This window comes from Dermochelys coriacea, chromosome 28, assembly GCF_009764565.3.
Source record: "Dermochelys coriacea isolate rDerCor1 chromosome 28, rDerCor1.pri.v4, whole genome shotgun sequence".
Classification (NCBI taxonomy): Eukaryota; Metazoa; Chordata; order Testudines; family Dermochelyidae; genus Dermochelys; species Dermochelys coriacea.
Window position 1 is genome coordinate 5,862,799 of NC_050095.1, and position 25,790 is coordinate 5,888,588.

The 25,790-nt window shown below is 47.9% G+C and overlaps 3 protein-coding genes across 3 annotated transcripts in view; all 3 read right to left on the reverse strand.

Moving 5' to 3' along the window:
• LOC119849403 (zinc finger protein 501-like) overlaps window positions 1-25,790 on the reverse strand; it is a 1,099,011-nt gene that overhangs the window by 1,037,826 nt on the left and 35,395 nt on the right. The window lies entirely within an intron of this gene.
• Window positions 1-25,790, reverse strand: part of LOC119849388 (zinc finger protein OZF-like) — an 875,044-nt gene that overhangs the window by 523,478 nt on the left and 325,776 nt on the right. The window lies entirely within an intron of this gene.
• On the reverse strand, window positions 2,210-25,505 carry LOC122455346 (zinc finger protein 501-like). The gene is made up of 3 exons (XM_043503887.1): window positions 25,447-25,505; window positions 8,317-8,434; window positions 2,210-7,945 (listed from the first exon to the last, which is right to left on the reverse strand). The coding sequence occupies exon 3, from the start codon at window positions 7,896-7,898 to the stop codon at window positions 6,738-6,740; it is 1,161 nt and encodes a 386-aa protein (XP_043359822.1). The 5' UTR covers window positions 7,899-7,945; window positions 8,317-8,434; window positions 25,447-25,505; the 3' UTR covers window positions 2,210-6,737.

A 25,790-nucleotide genomic window follows, 5' to 3' on the forward strand; every position in this document is an offset into this window, starting at 1 on the left:
CAGCTCTTGCTGAATAATACATATCTGACAGCTCAATTCCTTGCAATGCTTCCATAGGTGAGGAGCATGCATTCAGTCATTTCGGAGTTTGAAGGCTTTTAAGATTTGGGGAACTACTCTTCCTAGTATCTTCTCTTTGTAGATTTCAGAGGTGTTCACACACTCACACTCTGTTACACCCCAATCTAATAGAAAGGCTGGGAGGTCTCCAAGTTCATAAAAAGAAACAGACACAAAATAGAAAAAGAAAGAAAATGTTTCTAAGATTTTAAGGGGTTGGATCTCTGCACCTCTCAGTCTTTGGATTCACCTGGAGCAGGAACTGTAGCTGCAGTTTAGGAACCAGGTAATGCAATAGATGGTTCAGCACTTTGGGCTAGCAGGCTTTTCAGGTACAGGGAGACTTGTGAAGGCTGCATAGCCTGTCGATGTTGTGCTTCATTCCCCAGAGGGGATCAGTGCTGGGATCCTGGCAGTCAGTCTCTCTGAGGCTATGTCTACACTGGCAGAGTTACAGCGCTGGTAGTTACAGTGCCGCTCAGAGAGTGCTGAAGGGTAACTGCTGTTGTGTGTTCACACTGTCAGCTACCTGCGCAATAGCGTGTTCACACTTGTTGCACTTGCAGAGGTGTGCACTCTGGGCAGCTATCCCACTGAGCATCGCTTCCTTTTCTGCTGCTAAGAGTTGTGGGAAGGCAGAGGAGGTCGCGGGGCATCCTGGGTCCTGTCCCAATGCCCATGATGCATTGCTTCGCATCACAGTAATCCCTGTGCTTCCATCTGCATTTGGTACCATCTTTCAACGGTCTGTGTACTGCGCGCCCTGCCTCTTTCAGGCTGCAGGAATGGATCCCGCACTGTTGAGCAATATGATGCTCGCTCTCACTAACACATCATGAGTGGCAGTGGTGTTATTCCTTAAACTACAAAGGCAAGAGGAGTTTGACATTGCTCTCCCCATGCATAAGACCTACAACATGGGATTGCTTGCGGCATTCACGGAGGTGCTGACCACAGTGGAACGCCGCTTTTGGGCTAAGCAAACAAGCACTTAGTGGTGGGATCACATCGTCATGCACATGTGGGATGACAAGCAGTGGCTGCAGAGCTTTTGGATGGGGAAAGTCACATTCATGAGACTGTATGATGAGCTCACCCCAGCTCTGGAGCGCAACGACAAGAGAATGTGAGCTGCCCTGTCACTGGAGAAGAGCATGGCAATTGCACTGTGGAAGCTGGCTACTCCAGACTGCTAGCAGTCGCTAACCAGTTTGGAGTGAGAAAGTAGACCATTGGACATGTGTTGATGGAAGCGTGCAGGGCCATTAATTGCATCATGCTCCGAAAAACACTGATCCTGGGTAATGTGCGTGAGATTGTGGATGGCTTTGCACAAATTGGCTTCCCTAACTGCGGAGGGGTGATAGACGGCACGTAAATTCCAATTCTGGCACCAGACCACCTAGCTACCGAGTACATTGTTAGGCAGGGGTATTTCTCTATGGTTCTCCAGGTGCTTGTGGCTCACCGTGGGCATTTCACAGATATTAAGTAAGGCTGGTCCAGAAAGGTGCATGCATCTTTTGGAACACTGGCCTGTTCAGGAAGCTGCAAGGGACTTTCTTCTGGTCTCAGAAGATCACTGTAGGGGAAGTCGAAATGTCCATTGTGATCCTGGGAAACCCCGCCTACCCCTTAATGCTGTGGCTTATGAAGCCATAGATGGGGCACCTTGACAACAGCAAGGAATTGTTCAACAGGCTGAGAAAGTGCAGACTGACTGTTGACCGTGCTTTTGGCTGTTTAAAGGCCCTCTGGCGCTGCTGAAATGGGAGGCGGGACCTGGCCGATGACAATATTCCTATTCTTGTAGCCACATGCTGTATGCACCATAATATTTGTGAAGGGAAGGGTGAAAGCTTTACTCAGGGCTGGACCACTGAGGCTCAGTCCTGGAGGCTGAGTTTGAACAGCCAGAGACCAGGGCTATTAGAGGGGCACAGCATGGGGCCAAAAGGATCAGGGATGGCTTGATGCAGCAATTTGAAGCTGAAAGCCACTAACATTTGTTGCTATGCACAGGAGTGCAGTGCTTGTAGTGCTAGGAGGTGTCTGTGATTGTTACAGACGATGCATTCTGAAGGTTAAAGAAAATTGGCTGTTGCTTTACAGGGCTCTGTTTGCTTTTAATTAACAGAATAAAGATTGCTTTCAAAGCAAAAGTATTCTTTTATTAAAAAACAACAACCGGAGGAGAGACACAAACAAACAACAACAACAAAAATCAGGACTGTGGGGAGTGGGGGGAAGGGAGGGTCCCATGAGGAACGGGGGTCCTGGGACAGTTAAAAATTTGTGTATGTCCAGGTAGCATATGCAGCCTTATCCTTTGGAGTACAGTGCAGTGGGCACTTTTCTTCTGCAGCAATAACCTGCAGAGGGACGGGTGTTGAGTGCACTGGGTACGGGGCGCCCGCAGGGCTGGACCGGGATGGGGAAGGAGTGGAATGCAGCCGGTACAGATTGGAGCCAGGAGGTTGATAAGAGTGTGTTGGTATTGTCAGGGTGGGGAGGGGCGCATGGGAAAGAGTTCTGCCACAGTGGCTACAGGGGAGGGCGGGCGCAGAGCTGCTCGGTTTTCAGTGCTAGTAGCACTTGGAGAGTATCCGCTTGGCACTCCATAAAGATTAAGAGCTGCTCCATGGCTTCATTCTGGCGCACCATGTTCTCCTTTCAGTCCTTTTCTCGCTGTACGGCCACTCTTTCAACTCTTGTTTTTCAGCTGCGGAGTGCATCATGACATCATGCAGAAAGTTCTCTTCAGGGCTGCTTTCTAAATCTGAGTAGCCATTCAGCTGGTGATAAGGAGGAGGCTGGGCTCCCAAGGTCTTATCTGTGAAGCCAAAATGCAACATTTTACAGAAGCAGTATTGTTTGCAAAACACAGATCACCGATTCAGTGATTTAAAACACAGCCACTATTCATATACCTATCACTAACTGGCTAACCCCAAGCAAGCACACATGAGCCACAAGACCCCCAAAACAGTAACAGAAGGAGCAGGGGAAATCACTGTTCCAGGACTGTACTGTACCCTGGGCATGTGGCTCTTAGGGCGAGACAGCAATGGGGGGGGAAGGGGGGCTCATAATCATTCCTGTGCCCACATTTTCCACAGGCTGTGTTCATTATAGAAGATATCTCATTGCCGAGGGCGAGCAGGAAATCAAGGGAGGGTCTTCTCCAAGACTGCAGTTTCCGCCCTGGCCTATATGTGGCATGCCTATGTGCAGCAAAGGTCTCCCATGACTGCCATAGTGACAGCAGAGTGGGGCAGGAAAGTTACCCTTAATGGGGCAAGAAACAAAGCAGAAGTGCAGGAGTGAATCATTACCCTGTTCTGCTGCTCAGACTGGGCATGTGGTGGTACGTGCATCATACAGACACAGGCCTGCTATCTGCAACCCTCCTGTCCCCAAGAACTCACTTCAGTGATTCCCAAAATCAAAGCCATTTACCAGGGGCCTCCTCTCCTGTTTGCGCTTTGCCAAGCTCCGACAGCTGTGACTGGCTTGTCTCCTCTGGGGCAGAGAGGAACTCCTGGCTGCAGGTATCTCTGGCCTCTGAGTCCTCCTCTGCCTCTGGATCCTGCTCGGCCTCCACATCCTCATCCAAGATTTCCTCCTCTTGGCTCGGTCCACTCTCAACTAGCACACAAGCCACAGAAGTATCCACAGTAGCCTTCATAGTGGAGATGAGGTCACAACTGAGTATCGCCTCCAACTCTTTTTAATACCGGCAGCTCATGAGTGCATCACCGGAGTGGTGGTTTGTCTCCTGCACCTTGTGGTAGGCATTTCACAGCTCCTTCGCTTTGACCCTGCACTGCAGTGTGTCCCGGTCATGGCCCCTTTCTCTGATGCACTGTGAAATCTGTCCATAGATATCATAATTCCTGTGGCTGGAGCGCTGCTGGGACTGGACAGCCTCCTCTCCCCAAATGCTGAACCTCATTGGCATCTCATCATTGCTCCAAGCGGGGGACAGCCTGGTGTGTGGAGCAGGCCTGGTGACCTGGAAAGATGCGCTGAGGCCACTGCATGCATCACCAAGGAAACAGGAAGGGGACTTTCAAATTTCCCAAGGAATTTCAGGGGTGGGGTTCACAGTGGGTCATCTGAGGGCAGGGCAGTAGAGTTCAAATCAATGACCAGAGAGGCGAGAACAGGGATTGTGGGAGGCCAATAGCAGCGCTGTAATCGACTAGGGTGTCTACATGGGCACTGCAGCGCTGTAGCCCCAGTGCAGAAAGCTCTACGCCTCTCGTCGGGGTGTTTTGTTTTTTTTTTATAGTGCTGCAATTGCGCAGTTTCTGCGCATTAAGTGGCTTGGCGGTGTGTACACCTCTGGAATTACACCACAGAAAACTGCTTTACTGCGCAGAAACTTGCCAGTGTAGACAAGGTCCTACATGGCTTACATAAGATCGCAAGACTGGTCATACTGGGTCAGACCAATGGCCATCTAGATGAGGGTGCTGCCTGAGAGTGATTAGTGCAAGATATGTCAGCAGGAATAAACAGAAGAGGCTTGTTGACCTGCAAGGTGAAGGTTTGTCACCCTTACTTTTAACATTATTGTGGTCAATTCCTACTTATCCTATCTTACCAGCCCTTCCCCCAAGGTTACTGGGCAAATCAGGTGTGAACCACTGCTTTGATACAGACATGTCCCAATCCAGCTGAATGGAGGCAGACTTTGGGCCAACGTCAGTTTGTAAAAGGCCTGCTTCACCCAGCAGGTTTCTCAAAGTATCTGTTGCTTTGAACCGTATGTACTGTGGATGTGAACCCCAAAGATATCAACAATGAAAGAAACACAAGGCCAGTTCTGAGTAGGTTTCCAAAGCCAGGCCTGAGGGTTAAAGAGCTGTATTCAAAATGAAAAGAGGCTCAACACCTATAAAAAGAACTGGTTGGTTCCACATCTTCTCTCAAGTAATTTTTCTCTTAACAGAAGATTTATTTTAAAATTTATCAAAATTTTAATCAGGAAAAGTGGTGAAGCACTGGAATGGATTTCCTAGGGAGGTGGTGGAATCTCCATCCTGAGAGGTTTTTAAGGCCCAGCTTGACAAAACCCTGACTGGGATGATTTAGTTGGTGTTGGCCCTGCTTTAAGCAGGGGGTTGGACTAGATAACCTCTTGAGGTCTCTTCCAACCCTAATCTTCTATGATTCTAAGAGTCTCTCTATGCTTCATGAAACTTTGGATCCAAATGGTAAAAGACAGTTGTGCCCAATGTAATCATGGCATCCTTTAGGAGTGTGATCAATGCCACTTAATTAGGGAGCAGCATTCTAAAAATAGTTTACCTGGGCCACAGGTCACCATAGCGTCCATCTCTGGGGTGAAAATCAACCCCTAGTACCTGCAATTTCTACCCAAGTTCTTGTCATATCTTTGACCTTCCTTGGAGTAAATTTACACTTCTCTGGCATAGAATTCTTCACCTAGCATACAACATATCAGTAGCGATAGTGAGGTATAACTCCTCCAAATATGCCCTTTTATTTCTTTAATCTGGTGGCACAGATTTAAATTAGGGACTAAATTCATGTGCTTCTTAGAATCCCTGTAAGACACCAAATGTCAGGTATCTATAAAAAAATAGGTACCTTTCTGCAGCTATATCACATTCAACATGGATTTCATTTTCTACACGTTTGCAGCATCTCCCAGGTGTGAGCTGAACAGAAATGTCACTTCCATTTTTTTCTCATCTCTACCTAGACAGGGATTCTATTTCCCAAATAATAGGCAACATGCACCTGATTAGGAAGGAGAGATGTTCAGGAGCGACCTCCTTCAGAGCCTAGACAGAACTGCTTTGGGAGCCAAATGCAAGGGTATTTTGCTTAGTTACAAGTCATTTACTAAAGAATCCTATTCCCAGCCCTTTAGACAAAAATATTGACCTAACCAATTCAACAGCAGGAGGACTGGGATGGTGATGGGGAATAAGGGAATTCCTCCACCTTAACCTATGTTCTTCTGTTGTTACAGAGCGTGAAATGACATTTTTCCTTTTTCCTGCCCCTTGTTATAGTTCAATATATTTTAAGTGAGGAAAATGGTAGTAAAAATATCTGCTCTCCAGCACAACCTGAAGTAACATCAGAGCAACTGGGAATGAAACAATTTGTTCCCCAAGGGGGAACTTGATGTCTAACAATTGCTTTGAAATGGGGAAACATATAACCGTGATGCTCAGCGTTTGTTTAGACTAGGAAAAGTGATGGAGTTTAGGTCAGGTCAACGGGAAAGCTAATGACAACGACTGCACCTGAGCTGCATCTGCACTACCACTATAATTGTCTTTTTTCACCAAGATCACTAACTTGAGCAGCCAACACCATGTACAGCCCTAGTGGATGTAAGGCACAGGTACTTTTTTGCCTCAGTGTAGCTTGTTGGGATCAAACCTCTCTCTCCCATCTGGAGATGATGAACATTCCTGGCTGGAGAGACATACACTATGATTCAAAGGGAAAGGAGTTGACAGAAAAGATAACAGGACTGATCCCAAAGCAGTGTTAGCTGCAAACCCAGAAGCAGGCAACTCGTCTGGTGGAGCTGAGAAACTATGGTGAAGATGGTGCAAAAAATCACTATGTGGGAAATAGCAAATGTGATTTAAAAAAAAAAAAATAAAAAAAAAAATCTATGGCCAGCCCTAGTCAAGGCATTTATTACAGTTCTCTCTTAGGTGGATTTTCTGATGTTTAATAAGGGTTGAGCTTTGATTGAAGTTTTTCCCACACTCAGAGCATCCATAAGGTTTCTCACCTGTGTGGATTCTTTGATGTGTGGTAAGGGCTGAGCTATCACTGAAGCGTTTCCCGCACTCAGAACACGTGTAGGGTTTCTCTCCTGTGTGGATTCTATGATGTATGATAAGGTGCGAGTGCTGACTAAAGCTTTTCCCACACTCAGAGCATGTGTAGGGCGTCTCTCCGGTGTGGATTTGCTGATGTCTGATAAGGGTTGAGCTAAGATTGAAGCGTTTCCCACACTCAGAGCATGCATAGGGTTTCTCACCCGTGTGGATTCTTTGATGTGTGGTAAGGGCTGAGCTATCATTGAAGCTTTTCCCACATTCAGAGCATGTGTAGGGCGTCTCTCCTGTGTGGATTCGCTGATGTCGGATAAGGTTTGAGCTCTGATTGAAGCTTTTCCCGCACTCAGAGCAGGTGTAGGGCATCTCTCCTGTATGGATTCTCTGATGTGTGATCAGGGAAGAGCTCTGATTGAAGCTTTTCCCGCACTCAGAGCATGTGTAGAGCGTTTCTCCTGTGTGGATTTGCTGATGTCTGATGAGGTTTGAGCTTCGATTGAAGCATTTCCCACACTCGGCGCATCCATAAGGTTTCTCACCTGTGTGGATTCTCCGATGTCTGATTACATGTGAGCTCCAATTGAAGCATTTCCCACACTCGGAGCATCCATAAGGTTTCTCTCCCGTGTGGATTCTCCAGTGAGTGATAAGGGAAGAGCTCCTGTTGAAGCTTTTCCCGCACTCAGAGCACATGAATGGTCTCTCTCCACTGTGGAGTTTCTGATGTTTGAGAAGGTCAGAGGTCCCATTGAAGCTTTTCCGACACTCATGGCACGTGTAGCATGTCTCTTCCAAATTGATTTTCTTACGTGTAATAAGGTGCGAGTGGCTACTCAAGTTTTCCTCTGGCCTCTGCTGACTCTCACAGGCTTTTGCTTTTTCTGGGAGTGCACAACTCCTGGAATCATTCCCTTTGGATCCTCCAGATAATATTTCATGTGGTACTACTTGCTCAGCATATTTCTGCTGGGGTGTCTCCTCCTCATTCTCACTCACCATCTTGTCACCTGATGGGAGACAGAGAGAATCCAGACATAGCTCACTCCCTATGCTAGAGAGAAAGGAAATCTCAGAGAGAAGAATGGAAAAAGGGATGAACAAGCCAAAATGTGTGTGGGAGAGATCAAACCTGTCAGGAGCTGATTTTCCACAAATTCTTCCTCAAAGGAGAGGAAAGATGGGATCAATTCTGGGTCCACATCTCCCCAGAATTCTCAGGGAAAAGTGAGATTGGGGAAGGACCAGCTGCCAGTTGTCAGTCAGGATAGGTGAGAGGCCATGAGTGACATCTGCCTAATGATTCCACATCTGCAGGGAACTATCCTGAACTTGGAAAGCTCACAAGGTCTTTGTAGGGCATCCCAAATGTTTCCTGTATTCAAGGACAGTTTTTGCATTCGTTTAACCAATTCCTCACCTGTGTAGGCAGCTCTCGGGAGCACTTCTTTCTCAGAGCCCTGGAGGTCTGGGACCCACGTCTCTTCCCCTCTTCCAGCTGCGAGATCACATCTAGTTTCGAAACTGGAAACCCTGCTCTAAGCAAAGAAAAAAACCAGAGGTCAGTGGAATTTGTGTGATACTTGTCAAAAAGAATATACCATGGTTTTAAGCCAAGCTAGTTTTTAAGCAGTAACATCCCAAGTCCAGCTTTCTTGGCTCAAAGTGGCAGGAGAGTTATTATTATTATAAATCATATTCATTACTTTAGTGCCTAAGGGCCAACTAACAGTGGGTCCCCATTGTGGTTGGCAAAGTACCAAACATAGAATAGTAGATGGCCCATGCCCTGAAGAATTTACAATCTAAATAGACAAGACAGACACAAAATGGTGGAAGGGGTAGAACCCAGGCTTTCCCATTCACCCTCCCACTTCCCTGGTTCTTGTCAGGCAGACAGCAAGTGGCAAAAGACCCGAAGTCCGAAGCGCAGACAATGTGATGTTTGTTGGGATTAGTTTCCAAGCAAGCATATTCTGAAGCCGTTCACACCAGTCAGACCCAGAGAGTCTGTTCCCCTGCCCAGCTCTGATGCCACAGAGCGTTTACCCTGTATCTCCCTTCAAAACTCTGAGACCACAGAGCCTTGCCTTGCCTGTGTCCCTGTTCCCCATTCCCTGTTTCCACCCCTTTAGCAAGCATCATTCCAATTTCCCTTCCCCTTCCTGTTTAACCCCAATTTCTATAGTAATATTCTCAACTATAGCTTAACCGATCATTTCACTGAAATTTAACTTAACCACTTCTAACATATTGTAACATAATTCTCTAACCAATTATAGCCCACTATCCTAATTAACCTGAGGGGGCATTCCTTGAGCCGACAATGGAGGCAGGTCAAAGGCTTAGCTACCCCAGAACTGTGACATCGCAAAAGCACATTTTGGGGAATTAGGAAATCTACTGACTCAGGTGTAATGGGAGGGAGAGTTAAACTCCCCCAGTATATGGAGCAGTCTGGGGAATTAATATTAATTAAAATTTTGGGAGCAACAGCCTCCAATTCTTCCAGAAAAGGAGAATGTAAGAAACAAGAACTGGGCCACACAACCTCAGGAGGGACAAGCTCAAAGATCCAAGGAGCCTGGAGGGAAGACAGCTTGTGGCTGCTGCAGATGGGGAGAGGGGGGACAAGACTCTCTCCAAACTCTCACTCCTATTGCCCCTACTCCACCCCTTTCCCAGAGCCCCCACCCCTGCTTTTCCCCTTCTCCACCCCCACTCCACCCCTTCCCCTAAGAACTGCAGTAGGGGTCAGGCGCCCTGCACTCACCAGGCGGTGCTAAGTGGAGCAACCTAACCCTAGCCTGCTCCATGCCGCCGGTGAGTTCTTGGGGGTGGTTCCTCCTACCCTTTGGCTGGGAGCCAGGGGAGCAGAGCAGTGCGGGCTGGGGCCAGGTCACTCCACTTCCCACCACCCTGTGACTACGGGCTCGGACCTGCCCTGTACTCACCGGGTGGCAGGAAGTGGAATGACACAGCCCCAACCCACTCCGCACTGCCAGCTCCTGCTGGGGGGCGTTTCCCTCCTATCCCCCAAGGCTGCTTCTGCCCCCCTATGGAGGCCTGGTCCTGTGAGGGGGGCTGCGTAGGGCACCAAAATGGCTAGGGACAGCCCTGATGCTTGATGCTTAATTATGGACCTCCCAAAGGCCGCATATCAGTTGGGGCAGCTATTGACATTATTGCAATCAGAGTAAAGGAGCAGATATGGTATATAGCCATTCTATTACCATAAAGAAGTGGATAAATTCCATTCCCAGTTACCATTTTTTCCATTTTATCAGGTCCCCGAGACAAAGTAAACTGAAGCAGGGCCTCCCTTCTGACGGCCTCCCTTTCCCCTCGATCTTTGTTTCCAATGGTGTCCATAACTTGTAAGTATGCACAGTGCAAGACCCTCTTTACTATGCATCCGATGAAGTGAGCTGTAGCTCACGAAAGCTTATGCTCTAATAAATTTGTTAGTCTCTAAGGTGCCACAAGTACTCCCATTCTAAGTCAAGTTTCTCTGTTTCACCAAATTTAATTTTCTCAATTAACTTAATAGCCATGTACAAGGGCAAGTTGTACCCCATTACGTAATCTTATAGGTGTAAAAATTTATCAGGCTAAACTACCACCCTGTGACATCATCAACAAAGTGCCCATTTGTGCCTGAGTCCCTGTGCATAGAGATGGGGAGGTTATATGGGGAGGGGGTAATGAGTGGGAGAGGGAGGTCAAGAGTTAAAATAATAATATTTGGGGGGGAAATATATAAAGAAGTGAAACTGAACAGAAATAAAACTGGAGTGTAGGCTCTAAAGCAACATGGCCTGGGTAAGGAATCGGGGTTAAAGGTCTGGATCCCCCACAGCTCTATATCCCCAAACCTCTCCTCCCTCCCACTGACCCACCCAGCCTACTTCCTAGGTGCCCTTCACTGACACTCCAATCCCCTTCTTCCCATTAGTCTCAGCCATCCCCACCTCTCAGCACCTTGGGAGCTTCTTGTGTTCTCTCCTCATCTCTCACTACCTCATCCCTCCCTGCTGCTTCTTAGCTCTAACCGTGCACACACCCTGTTCTGGTACTCCGGACTTATCTACTCCCTGCCCTCTCCTTCATTCCCATGGCTCTGTACTCCCTTCACCCATGGGGTCCTGAAGGGCAACATTATACGCTCTCCTATCAAAAGAGGAGCTCATCTGACTGTCACACAAGCCATGCATGAGTCACACACCTATTTACTCAATTTAGAATTCTACAGGGGGCATATTTTCCTCTTAAAATGAGGAAAAAGGCATGAAAGCTTCAGTTATGAACGTAGTTATTAATGTAGCCAATAAGGATACATTAAATGCAATTTTTAAATGACTGACTGCACCAAAAAGGCACATGTCCAAAAATTATAATAGTGGGTGGGAGATAAGGCAAAAAAAGGGGGGCAAGGAAACTTGTCAAAACTTGTATGATGAATAAACGTATAAAGTTATTAAACTCAAGTTCTTTAGAGACCCCACAGCTTCTACTAACCGAGGGGACAGGACTCCTTACTCAGCAAGGCCATCGTCTCATAGTTCTCCTGCATGACATCCCTGTGGAGGGATCTCTCAGTTGGGTCCAGCAGAGCCCCCTCTTCCCTGGTGAAATACACAGCCACCTCCTTGAAGGTCACCAGCCCAATAGAAAGAGCAAGAGTCCAATAGTACCTGCTGCCCCAGTCACAACCCCACTATTCACAGAACAGCAGCACCAGGTAAATGGAAGCTCCGGGAGGCACATGTTAACAGAGTCCCACCCCGACCTTGCTTAGAGCAGCCAGGAGGCATCAGAGATTAGAAAGAGACATTTGTGTCTCCCAAATGAGAGACGGAGGCAGGGTCTTCACATCTATCACATACCTACTAGCCAGAGCTTGATATAGGAGATGGGGCTGTCTCTGGGCCCTGCTGGTGGCTCCCTAGTAGGAATCCCAACACTCTCCAAATAAAATATATGGAAAAAGGGGAAGTCAAGAGTAAAGAATATAAGAATTGTAGAAAATTGGAAAGGAAAGCTATCAGAAATCAATGATCAATCAATGAAAATAAGAAGGAAGTTTTTAAAAGTATATTAAGTACAAAATTAATCCCAACAGTGGTAGTGGTAAATTACTAGAGGGAACTGGCAGAATTATCAAAAATAATTCAGAAGAGGTAAAAGTGTTCAGTAAATATTTCTCTCCTGGATTTGGAGAAAAACAGATGATATACTCATATCATAAAATCTTGATGATGACACTCTTTCCATTCCATCAATAACTCACAAGGCTGTTAAACAGCAGCTATTAAAGTTAGACATGTGTAAATCAGAGAGTCCAGATAACTTGTATCCAAGAGTCTGACATCGATGCTGGACAAGATAATGGAGCAGCCGATACTGGATTTCACTAATAAAGAATTAAAGGAGGGTAATATAATTAGTACCCATGAACAAAGGTTGAGACACAATAGATCCTATCAAACTAACTGGATATCCTTATCGGATGAGATCAAAAGTTTGGTTGCAACTAATAGTATTGATGTAAGGCATATGACTTACAGGTTCAGCACAATATTTTAACTAGAAAGATACAAAATAAACACAGCATCCATTAAAAACTGTGATTGTAAATGGGGAACCATGGTCGAGGGGATTTCTTTCTAGGGGGTTCCCACAAGGATTGGTTCTTGGCTCTGTGCTATTTAACATTCTTATTCATGACCTGGAAGAGAATATAAAATCATCACTGATAAAGTTTGCAATTGCCACAAAGATTGGGGGTGGTGGTAACTAATGAAGTCTCAGTAGATTTAGGCTCCAGCACTGGGAGTCTGGGAAGTTTTCCCAGCCCTGGCTGGGGGATTATTTCCTGTTCCATAAAGAAGGGATGTTCCATTCCCAACTCCTCTGACTTGAAATTAGGCCCTACCTGACACTATACCCACATTCAGCATAGTGGTACGATTATAAAACGATTAGGACATAATGAAGATGCATTTTGAGCAAAATGTATCATGTGCAGTGTCATTGGAAAAGTTGTAATTTGCTGAATATGATTATCCTATTTGCGTGCATGGATCATGTTTGTATCTGAAGTTACGGACCACATGACATTGAACTGCATTTTGGTACCAGTAGTTTTCCACACATTGGACTAGGAACAGAGTTTTAGAAAAAAGGGTTCCCATCATATGGAAAAGCTACATAAGGTGGGGGTGACATCATCTCTTGGCCTCATTCCCCACACAAGTGAACTCTGGGAAACACCTGAGGAACAAAGATTGAACTGGGAGAAGTGCTGGTCCCACCCAGGTCAAGGGATTTCTAGCTTGTGTATGGAAACTTGATGGAATGCTTGTATCATCAGTCAGGATGAAAAATTGCTAATTGAAATTCTATCCATCTACTATCTTAGGCTAAATTTGAGTTTTTCATTATTTGCTAAGTAATCTGCTTTGATCTGTTTGCTATCACATATAATCACTTAAAACCTATCTATCTTTCTGTAGTTAATACACTTCTTTTATGCTTTATCTTATTTCGAGTGAAGTGTCTGGGGAAAATCTCAGCTTGGTTAGCACAAGCTTGTTGTGCATACCTTTCCCATATCAAGGCCAAGGCGAACTATATTAATAATCTTACATTATAGAGATCCCTGTGCACTATAAGATGGTATAATTCTGGATTTATACTACAGCAGGTGTGCAAGGCTGGGGAACTGGGAAATTGGCTGATGTCTTCTATCGGTTTTTGAGTGACTTAGGTAAAGCACTCAGGTATCTTAATTGGGTATATGCTGCCACCTGCTATCATGTTGTGTGATAACAGGCCCTGGAGAGGCTGGCTGAATCTCCAGCAATGAGAAGGGCCAGCCCAGCTTAAGGGTTAGAGGCCACAGCAGTTCCCAGAAGCCCCCCAGACTGCACCCCGGGGATGACAACTCATGACACCATAGATTACACAAGTCTCAGCAAGTTTGTCACATCCTGTCGCCTCCTTTTCTGCACCCTACATATTTTCTGCCTCCCACTACCTCTAGCAGCTCCCATCCTCCTTTGCCTGTACTGCTCCTCTCCCTCCAAGCAGAACCCACCACCAGCTCCCTGATAATCCCTTAATTGAGCCAGCTCCACTAAAGCTATTTCCTTCCCCCTGGGAGGATGGGATAATCTGGCGTGAAACCTGGATGTTATTCTGCAGCCTGCCAGGGTGAGAAGGGCAACGTGAGAGAATTCAGACAGGGGTTTTGTCCATTCCACAAGACAATTCCCGCCAGGATTTTTCCCTACTAATGGACATTCTAGGTTCTGCCACACTGTGAAGCACAGAGTGACCTTATTCCAGTACAAGACTAGCCCCCTCCTACACGGGTGTAACCCTCTGAGACATGGTGAAATCCTCGGTAACAGAGTCTCTGTTACACTTATCAAGTTTGTGGGCATTACCAAGGTGGGAGGGGTTGCAAGTGTTTTGGAGGATAGGATTAAAATTCAAATTGATCTGGACAAACTGGAGATATGGTCTGAAGTCAACTGGATGAAAATCCATAAGGACAAATGCAAAAGTATTCCACTTAGGAAGAAACAATCAGTTGCACACATTCAAAATGGGAAATGACTGCCTAGGAAGGAGTACTGAGGAAAGGAATCTGGGGATCATAGTGGCGCTAAATATGAGTCAACAATGTAACACTGTTCCAAAAAAAAGCAAACAACATTCTGGAATTTATTAGCAGGAGTATTGTAAGCAACACACGTGAAGTAATCCTTCCTCTCTACTCTGCACTGATTATGCCTCAACTGGAGTACTCTGTCCAGTTCTGGGTGCCACATTTCAGAAAAGATGTGGAAAAATTGGAGAAAGTGCAGAGAAGAGCAACAAAAACAATTAAAGGTCTAGAAAACATGACCTATGAGGGCAGATTGAAAAAATTAAGGTTTTTAGTCTGTGGAAGACAAGACTGAGAAGGAACATGATCACAGCTTTGAAGTACATAAAGGCTTGTTAAAAGGAAGAGGGAGAAGAATTGTTCTTCTTAACTTCTGCGGATAGGACAAGAAGCAATGGGCTTAAATTGCAGAAAGGGCAGTTTAGGTTGGACATTAGGAAAAACTTCCTATCTGTCAGAGTGGTTAAACAATGAAATAAATGGCCTAAGGAGGTTGTGAAATCTCCATCATTGGGGATTTTTAAGAGCAGTCTGGACAAACACCCATCAGGGATTGTCTAGATAATATTTAGTCCTGCCTTGAGTGCAGGGCATTGGACTAGAGGGACCTCTCAAGGTCCCTTCCAGTTCTATGATTCTATGAACCAAAGGCCAGAGAAGAGCAGAATCAAAGGAGTCACTTTGGGGGATTCTCCCTGTCATTGTAAACCCGACACAGCTGCCTTGGGGACAAAGTTGTTTGATGCTCCAGCCTTTATACAGTCTCTCCTGGGAGTGCCCCCTTTCATGGGATGGGCCTAGTTTTAGCTTTTGGCAAGAGTGACACCAGGAACTCTGCCTCCTCACCTCAGCACACCTTGTTTCTTTCTGTTGCTCCCCAGTGAGTCCAAAGGAGTAGAACCTCCTGACTGTGAAGATAAGAACAGCCCATTGCATCAGACCAATGGTCCATCTAGCTCAGTGGCCAATGCCAGGTGCTTCAGAGGGAATGAACAGAACAGGGAATCATCAAGTGATCCATCCCCTGTCGCCCATTCCCAGCTTCTGGCAAACAGAGGCTAGAGACACTATCCCTGCCCATCCTGCCTGTAACACTGGGAGATGAGGAGTTAGCTCTGGCAACAGCCCCCAAGTCTTAATTTAACAAGGACAAACGTAGAGCTGGAATCAGTCTGGGTCTCCTGTGTTACTATTGTTAAAACAGGTATTAGAATTATAAGAATGTGTTTAGTGTTTAGACTTTATTGAATGCTTCCGAGTTGCTGCCTGGGTTAATATCTGACTAGTTGCATTGGGAGCCTCTGTGGCTCTGTAAATCACCAGACAGGAAAGACACTTTATCAAGTCCCGATTGCCAACAGAATGCATTACACCCTGCCTGGCAAGAAAGGTCCATCAACACCTATTATGGGATATTAAAGATGACAAAAGACTGTTGTTGTGCTCTTGACTTCCCATTAGCTGACTTCCCAGAAGCTCAGAGCACATGCAGGAAGGGGATAAAAAAAAAAAAAAAACCCTACAGAAGGAACCGATTATCTGTATGCTGCTTGGACTCTGAGGGGAAAGTTTCTAGGCATAAGCAAGAGATGCCCAGCTCCTTAGCCTGGGTTAGTCCTAAAGAATATGTAGAGCTTGCTTATTAGAGAAGCTTCTATTACATTTTTAAATTTATGACTAACTCATCTGCATCTATATGATTACCTTCTTTAACTTTGTAAACAACTCTCGTTTTCTTTTAAATACATCTTAATACAGGTTATTACAGGACTGGCTATAAGTGTTGTCCTTGTTGTGAAATCTAAGATTCAATTGACCTAAGAAAAGTGACTGGTCCTTTGGGACTGACAGTAACCTGAACATTGCTGTGATTCATGGCATAAGGCAGTGGTTCTCAACCATGGGTCTGGGGCCCGCTGTGGGGCCGTGATCAAGTTTCAGGGGGGCTGCCAAGCAAGGCCAGCATTAGACTTGCCGAGGCCCACGGCAGAAAGCTGAAATGCCAGTGCATGGGGCTGAAGTCCAGGGCCCTGAGCCCCCCACCCGCGGCTGAAGCCAAAGCCTAAGCAATGTCGCTTTGTGGGAGCCCCTGTGGCATGGGGCCTCAGGCAGTTGCCCTGCTTGCTACCCCCTAACGCCAGCCCCTGCTTTTGTATGCAGAAAACCAGTTATTGTGGCCCACGTGGGCTGGGGAGTTTTTATACTATGTTGGGGGAGCCTCAGAAAGAAAAAGGTTGAGAACCCCTGGTGTAAGGGGGAGATGATGCTGCCCGTGGGAGCTAGCTGAGGTCACTCAATTAGGGTGAACTGCTAACAGAACGGGGCAGAAAAACCCCAAAAGCTGGTGGATATTCCAATACTTCGATATACCAAGCCAGTACATGACAGCTTCTATAGTACCTCACTGGTTACTCAGAAGTTCAAACAACGCAGTTCCCTTAAAATATTCAGCCTCCGGCCTCCATCCAGACACACGTCAAACATATGATGACGATTACTGAAAATCTTATTTCATCATATCAAAGAAAAGGTTCTTCCAACCCCACAGGATCAGCCACATACCCAGGTCCTATGATAACTTAGATCTTACCCAAAATACATTCTTATAGTCAATTCTTGTTAACTAAACTAAAATTTATTAAAAAAGAAAAGAGAGAGAGTGTTGGTTAAAAGATCAATATATATACAGACTTGAGCTCAACTTCTTGAGGTCCAGATAAATAGCAGAGATGAGCTTGTAGTTGCCAAACTTTTAGAAACAGTCCATAGGTTATAGTCCGATGTCCATACTCAGGGTGACTCCAGTCAGTGATTGGGGATCTCAATCCTTATGGCTTAAGGTTTCCCTCTCTTGAAACCCAAAGCAGATCTAAGATGAAGAAGGATCACGTCCCAAGGTTTTTATACATTTCCTGAGCCTTTTGGCCTAAGAAAACAGTAGGATTAATTTTCCTTCTCCCAAACATCATGGCAATTAGCAAAGGGTAGGCCTGTAACTCACAAAAGCTTATGCTCTAATACATTTGTTTGTCTCTAAGATGCCACAAGTACTCCTTTTCTTTTTGCAGATACAGACTAACACGGCTGCTACTCTGAAATCATTAAACAGTTCAGATACAGGTTACCACAACCTTCAAAGCAATATATAGACAATAATATTATTTCACTCAAGTATTTTCCTAAATGTTAATACTCCTTTTTTGATCTTTGAATCAAAACTAAAGCAATAGGCAAGACTTGTTTGCTTACATCACAAGACCTGAATAAACATCTTCCCTTCTATCTCTAACAATGCAGGCTGCATTTCAAAGCTGTATTCATTTACAGATCTTCCTAACCAGTCTCTAAAGTTCGGCCATGGGTCATGTCAGTCTGTGAGCTACTTAACTCTTTCTGGCCCTGTCACCTTTCAATGAGACACTATATTACACTCATAACATCAAAGGGACCATCTATCACAAAGGTGAGCTCACCTGCATGGTGGGATATATGGGATGACCCAAGGGGACTGTCTGTGTTTCCATGTTAATGCTAGGTTTCAGAGTAGCAGCCGTGTTAGTCTGTATTCGCAAAAAGAAAAGGAGTACTTGTGGCACCTTAGAGAATAACAAATTTATTAGAGCATAAGCTTTCATGAGCTACAGCACAGTGCCTGAAGCATCTACACTTGATACTTGGTGGGTGAAATCTACATATCGACCTCACAATCAGTTTGGGGTTTGTGCCCTGCTTCTTACCGGTCTGCCTGAGGCTGGTGCTCATGCTCTCGAGTCACTGAAGACAGCGTTACAGAGACTTATGCGCCCAACGCCACCAAGGGCAATTTGCAGCAATGCAGAGCAGGCTTTACAGTGAAACCGTGTTGGCCAAATGCAGTATGGGCTCAGTCAAGCCCCAGTTCCCCTCCAGTGCACATCAGCATCCCGGCAACCTTCAAAGAGGGTCAGTGATGATGGAGCTCCAGAAGAGCATCACCCGCACCCAGTGACCTGCCTTGTCTCCTGAGACAGAGGTGAGTGACGGAGGGTGCACAACAGATCCTGGGGGGTAGGGAAAGGGATAACAAAACACACCTTCTGGGGGTCACCGCTCAGGAAGTGAAGGTGACAGGCACTGTGGTGGCAGTAAAGGGGGAGGGGAGGGGAGGGAGTGGGAGCAGGAGGGAGCAGCACCCTCAAAGGCAATGCTGCCAGTGGGTTGCCCCACCACATCAGGCATGGGGCTGATAAGGGGCCGTTCCCTGGGCCTGGGTGCCTATGAAGAGCTATATAAACCCCACGCTGGCACAGAAGAGGTTTAACTGCTGCTTTACTCTGGAATGGACCAGCCCCTCCACACCTGCAAACCATGCCAGGACTGGAGGAGGAGTTAACAGGAGAGACCTTCTCTACTCAGAAGGGGTCCACCCTGGGAAGGGAACAGTCTGTGGAGCATCTCCAGCCCCAAAGAGAGGGCTGGCAGCATTCGGGACTCTGGATTCACTGAGGGAGGGTTGGGGTTCTCTGCATCTTACCAGCCAGCCCCAAAACTGAAACCCCCCCTCCCGCAGTCTCACTCCTCCTTCCCCCAGCTCCTCCTCCAGCCTTTTCCAGTTTCCTGGGCACAGGTGTCACCTGGGTCCAACCCCCTCCCAGCTCAGGTTACAGGCTCAGGTATCCTCACTCAAGTGGAGTCATCCCCTGCTTTCCCATCTCCCATGCACACAGTCCCAGCAGAACTAGACATTCCCCAGTCAATCCACCCAACTCCCTGCTGCGTCACATCTCTCCCCACTTAGAGACTGAACTGAGTGGGGTCATTCGGACCAGTGACCTGGGGGAGTTCAGGGCCCCCCCTCCGGGGCAAGCATCCGCTATTATGTTAGCGCTTCCTTTCACATGGACCACGTCCATATCATAATCCTGCAGGAGCAGGCTCCAGCTCAGGAGCTTGGCATTGGCTCCTTTCACCTGGTGTAGCCAGGTCAGGGGAGAGTGGTCGGTGTACATGGTGAAGTGTCGCGCAAATAGATATGACTCTAGTTTCTTTTGGAAATTTGTTTTTAGATGAGCTGCACAATACAGGAGCTACTGACACCTGTTCTACACTCAGATACTGAGCCTGCTCCCCAGAAACAGCCACACATTTGGTCAACTGTACACCTCTCCACCACTTTTTACAACTCTTTCATCCTTACTCACAGAAGTTCCAGCTGACATTCTACATTCGCTAACCCATCGTTAAGCACACAGAGTGCTCTCAGATCCTGTCTCACTGCTGACCATTCCCATGGCAAACAGTCCCATTTCCTCCTGACAACATGCACAGCCCAGTGCAGAAAGAATACAGACTGGAAGCTCAAGGTACACATGCACCTCATTCCTTTCATCACACACATGGGGGGAACTCAGACCCAGATCTTCTCATATCACAATCACACCTCCACCAAGTTGCTCTAACTAACACCTCTACCTTTCGTGCAGCTACACCTAACAGAGTGAGTGCAGGTGGAGTGCAGGCAGAGAACGCCCAGTGGCTGTTGGCAGCTCCGGGGGCAGAGTTAAGGTTGCATTGGTATGCACATTTGCTCTCCATTTCCTAGTTTTTGGAGGTTTACCTTTTGCTGAACTTGTCATTCTGGCAGGGCCCAACATACTGCGGGGCAACCTTATTTCTGCATTAATGAAGGCATCAGTGACTAGATGAGCGTTCAGTAAATACACAGAAAGTGATGATCCCCCTTCCCTACCTGCAATTCACACAGGGAGCAAAACCTGGGTCAGGCAATTTTGAGAGGCAAAGGAAAGGGGATAGAACTTAGAGTTTCTCTGCCACTCAGAAAGGGATAGCAGCGAGGGAAGACTGGCAGCAGATAGTTGGAGGGGGTGAAGGGGTTTGGGGGTATGCTGGGAGTATGCTGAGAAGCAACTGGGATTGGGCAGAATTAAGGTCCCTACAGGGTACAGGCAATCGCCATAGGGCTATGAATAAGGCATTTCACTATATAAATGTCCAGATTAGATTATACCAATTTGTAAAGATACATGAGATCTTTCCCTCATGGTATCACCTTCACAGGGTTCTTTCTTTTATTGGTAATTCCCACAAGTCAAGAGATAAATAAGATTCTATCAGTTATGAAGTGGCCATTTCAGATTTCCAGGGAGTGTCTATTATTTTGCACTAGGGGCCAGGTCCTTAGAGTGATGGGACCTTGGTTTCATTTAAACTTGTGCATACTCAGCAGCTACCGGAATTTGGTTCCAAGTATTTACATGTTTCCCTGGCCTGTTCTTAAAAGTGCTGCTATAGACAGTGGGGAAGGGCAGAAACTCACTGCAGGATCAGTAGCTGAGTCCCTTAGATATCTAGGGATTTAATAATAAACACACAAATATCATTCTTCATAATGAATTTTCATCTTCTAATTCCCATAACCCACTAATTATCCCTGGCTGCCCCCGGGAGTCTGGGGAGGGAGTACTAGTAAACTCCTTTGGCCACTGTGGAACCTAAGGCACAAGGATCTTTCAGTGTCTGGCTCAAAGTCACCCACTTCACTGGATAAATCCCTAATTGATGGGCTTTGCAGAGGGGTGGGGAGGTGAATTCTGAAATACTGTGGGCCATTCTGGTCTCCTGTGTTTAAGAAGAATGAATTCAAAGTGGAACAGATGCAGAGAAGGGTTATGAGGATGATTGAGGAATGGAAAATCTGCCTTATGAGGGGCGGCTCAAAGAGCTTGGCTTGTTTAGCCCAACCAAAAGAAGGCTGAGAGGAGATATGAATGCTGTCTATAAAAACATCAGAAGGCTAAATACCAGGGAAGGAGAGGAGTTTTTAGGTTAAGCACAAATGCTGGCACTAGAACAAATGGATATAGGCCGTCAATAAGTTTTGGTTTGAAATTAGGGGAAGGTTTCTAACCCTCAGAGTGAAGTTTTAGAACAGCCTCCCAAGGGGAGCAGCGGGGGCAAAAAAACCTAACTGGCTTCAAGACTGAGCTCGATACCTTTATGGAAGGATTGGTATGATGGGACTGCTTACAATGGCATGTCATCGATCTGCAACTCCTAGCAACAAATATCTCCAAAGGCTGGTGATGGGACACTCGATGGGGAGGGCTCAGTTACTACAGAGACTTCTTTCCCAGGTGTCTGGCTGCTGGGTCTTCCCCACATGCTCAGGGTCTAATTAATTGCCATATTTGGGGATGAAAAGGAATTTTGCCCAGAATCAGATTGGCAGAGACCGTGAGGGTTTTTTTTGCTTTCTTCTGCACCATGGGGCATGGCAGATTTGGAGGTTTAAACTTGTGTAAATGGTGGATTTTTTTGCAAGCTGAAGTCTGTAAATCATGATTTGAGAACTTCATTAACTCAGCCACAGGTTAGGGGTCTATTACAGGGAGGTTCTGTGGCCTGCGATGCGCAGGAAATCAAACTGATGATCAGGATGGTCCCTTCTGGCCTTAAAGTCTGTGACTCTATAAACTGTGCCTTGCGTTGCACAGACACTGATGGCGATCAGGGCCCCATCGTGCTGCGCATGGCAGAGAATCTGACTGAGATCAGTACCCCCATCGTGCTGGGCACTACACAGACAGAGAGGGGCAGTCCTTGCCTCAAAGGGATCATAATCAAAGTAGACAATGGGTAAGAGGAAAACAGGGAGGGGCTAGGACTTCCCCAAGGTCACCAAGCAGGTCAGTGACAGAGCCACGAACAGACCCCACTAACTCCAGAGCCCCGTCACCCACAGTTTGGAAAGGTTCCCATATCACACTTTATTAGGCTGCAAAAATAGGTGGTTTGTCCATGGATGCATAGGCGTCTTGGCAGGGCAGCTCAGCTGTACTCTCTGCAAACAGCTGGGGGGGGTGGTATCCTGGGTCAGGAGAAGTCAGTGTCCAGTCCTGTGGGGCTGTGCTCCTGGCTCATACCTCCAGCACTCACTGCTGCCGCTCCGTTACCAGCTGCACTGTTCAGCCAGCCCTACGCCTCAGTGAGGTCACTGTTCCCCCCTTTTCCCAAACCTTCAAATTCAGACATGGTGCACCAGTGTCAGAGTGCACTAGTGTAAATTGCGTCCATACTAAGAGTTTGCACCAGTGCCTAAAACACCAGTGTGGCAGAGACCTTCAATACCCTAAACAGCAGCATGATAGCACTAGAACTGGAATCTACTTCTAGCTCTGTCACGGACAGCCTGGGTGACCTTGGACACGTAAATGTTTCTCCTCTCAACTTTAGTCTATTTACCCAGTTGCCCACTCACTCGGGTCTCCTCTCTCTCCAGAGCTGCTCATCACTAAAATCTGTGTGGGTGTCACCAGAGCCAAGGTAGTTCAGCTCTGGAAGAGTCTTACAAGGGTGGCTGTGGAGTCTCTTTCCTGGAAGTTTTTAAGAACAGGTAGGACAAACCAATGTCAGAGATAATCTACATGCACTTGGTCCTGCCTCGGCAGAGACAGCTGGACTTGATGACACCTTGAGGTCCTCTCCAGTCCTACGTTTCTATGATGCTATGCAATATATACATATAAAAACACAGCATAGAAAATAAATCCCACCACAACATAATGTCAGGAAATTCAGAAGGAAAAGAAACAAACAAAAAACCACTACCCTCCACAGCATGAAATGACAATACAAAGGAAAAGAAAGCAACACAGTGCAAACTAACACACCCTAGGACAAAAGTACACAATGGAAAGGAGCTCAACTCAAACCAACAAAACACAGGCACCAAACAAGTTGACGCAAAACAATGCACCATAAAACTCTGCAACACAACATGGTGCATCACACTTCCAAATGACACAATGCTAAACAGCTCAGTGTAGAACACGGCACAGGACACGAGAATTATTTCAATGTAGGCATGGAAGGGATCTTGAGAGGTTGTCTACTCAAGCCTGGTGTGGTGAAGCAGGACCAAGTATCCCTAGACATTCCCAGACTGGTGTACCTCTAACCTGGTTTTAAAAACTTCCAATGAAGGAAATTCCACAACCTCCCTTGGAAGCCAATGCAAGGCAAACACTCAAATCAAAACAACACTGTACACACACACAATGGGCTTGTGTATAAGGGGAGAGGCAAGAATTCAAACAATCTGGATTCAGTTCTTAGTTTTGCCCCAAATTCTCTATGCAAACTTGAGCAAATTACTTCAGCTCTCTAAGCTTCAGTTTCCCCATCTGTAAAATGGAGAGTAGCCGCCCACCATTTGCCTATTTAGCCTTTGAGCTTTTTGTGGCAAGGAGACTCTGTCACTGTGGGCATGTCTACACTGCAGTTAGACACCAGCGGTTGACGCGTGCCCGTTGACTTGGGCTCACATGCCTCAGGCTGTGGGGCTGTTTAATGGTGGTGTAGATGTTCCAGCTTGGGCTGCAGCCTAAGGTCTCGCCCCCTCCCACCTCACAGGGTCCTACAGCCTGGCTCCAGCCTGAGCCCAGACATCTACACTGCAATTAAACAGCCCCTTTGCCTGAGCCCTGTGAGCCTGAGTTTTTAGGCTCTGTGAGCCTGAGCGGGTTTTTAATGGCAGTGTAGACATACCCTTGGTGTCTGTGCAGCACCTGTCACAATGGGGACCCTGATCTTCGTCAGTGTCTGTGCAGAGCCCTGCACAACAGGGGGCCTGACCTCAGTCGGGGGCTCTGCAATTCCCGGCATTACAGGATCCCTGATTTATTTAGGGTCCCTGCAGCATCTGGCAAAATGTGAGGGGAGGATCTCTGTCAGGGTCTGTGCAGCGCCCAGTACAGTGGTGGGGCCAGTGATGAGCTGCCAAAACCTGAAGAACCGGTTCCTTCAGTTGCTCTGGGTCTTCGGAAGCACTGAAGGACCTGCTGCCGAATTGCCACCGAATTCCCAGAGCGAGTGAAGGATCCTCTGCCGAAGCGATGCTGAAGACCCGGAGTGCTGCCAGGTGAGTAAAAATTAAAAAGAGATTCAAAGCCAGGAGAGCCTCCCCCGCTGGGAGCTCAGGTGGGCCGGACAGGACGGTTCTGCGGGTCGGATGTGGCCCACTGGCTGGAGTTTGCCCACCCCTTTAACAACCGGTTCTAAACCGGCTTCAAAATTTAACAGTCTGTTCACATGGACTGGTGTGAACCGGCTCCAGCTCACCACTGGTTGGGGCGTGATGTTGGCTGAGATCAGTGCAGGGCCAGGCCCAACGGGGACACAGATCTCAGCGGAGGTCTCTGAACTTCCCGGGACACCGGAGGCCGCAGTCTGGGCCGCAGTCGTGCGCTGCCTGGCACCAGGGGGGCCGTGATCTCGGTCCAGGTCTCAGTTTTACCTGGCGCAATGGGGGGCCTGATGTCAGTTGGGCTCTCTACAGTGCCCGGCACAACGGGGGCCCAGATCTCCATTGGGGTCTCCCCAGCACAACAGTGGGTCTGACCCGTGTGGGGGTCTCTGCAGCACCCGGCACAACAGGGCCCAGATCTCACTTCGGGTCTCTGCCCCTCCGGGAGCAACCAGGTCCCCGAGTTGGTTTCCCGTCTCTGCAGCACCGGGCGCAACGGAGCCTCATTTCGCTTGGTGTTGGTGCAGGGCCTGGCACAACAGGGGCCCGGAGCTCAGGCAGGGGACCTAGAAGAGTAGGCCTAGGGCGGGGGGGGCACCCCAGACCGGAGATTTGAACTGGCCACGGGCGAAGTGGGGAGGAAACGGGGTACGGGGGGGCAGAGACCGTCTCAGGGAGGGGAGGGGGCGGGGGGGTCCCCAGGGGAGGGGGCAACGGTAAATCCGAGGGGGTCTCAGCCCCCCCCCCGCGGGTCCCCGGCTCTTCCCCCCCCCGGCCTCGTCCGGGCTGCGCCGACATTTTCCCTCCGCCCCTTTCCCCAGGGCCCCCCGCACCGGGGCTCGCTCCGGTACCTGGAGGCTGCAGCGCCGCAGGCGGAGCCCGGGGCGGCCCCAGGGCGGCTCCAGCGGGGGCCGGGCGCGCGGGGGTTAAGGAAGGTCTCGCCCCGCGATCTGCGCATGCCCGGAGCGCCAACGGCCCCCCCCCCCCTCCCCCAACGCTTCCCCGGCCGCGCGAGCCCCGCCTCCCCCGTCCGGCGCCACTTCCGCTCCCGGGAGAGTCCGGAACTACAACTCCCAGCCTGCCCCGGGCGCCGCTTCCGCCTCCGCCGGCCCAGCGAAGGGCGGGGCCCGGCGTCAGCCTGCCCCTCCCCCTCCTTCCCGCGCCTCAGGCGCCCTCTCGTGCGCCCCCCGCGCCG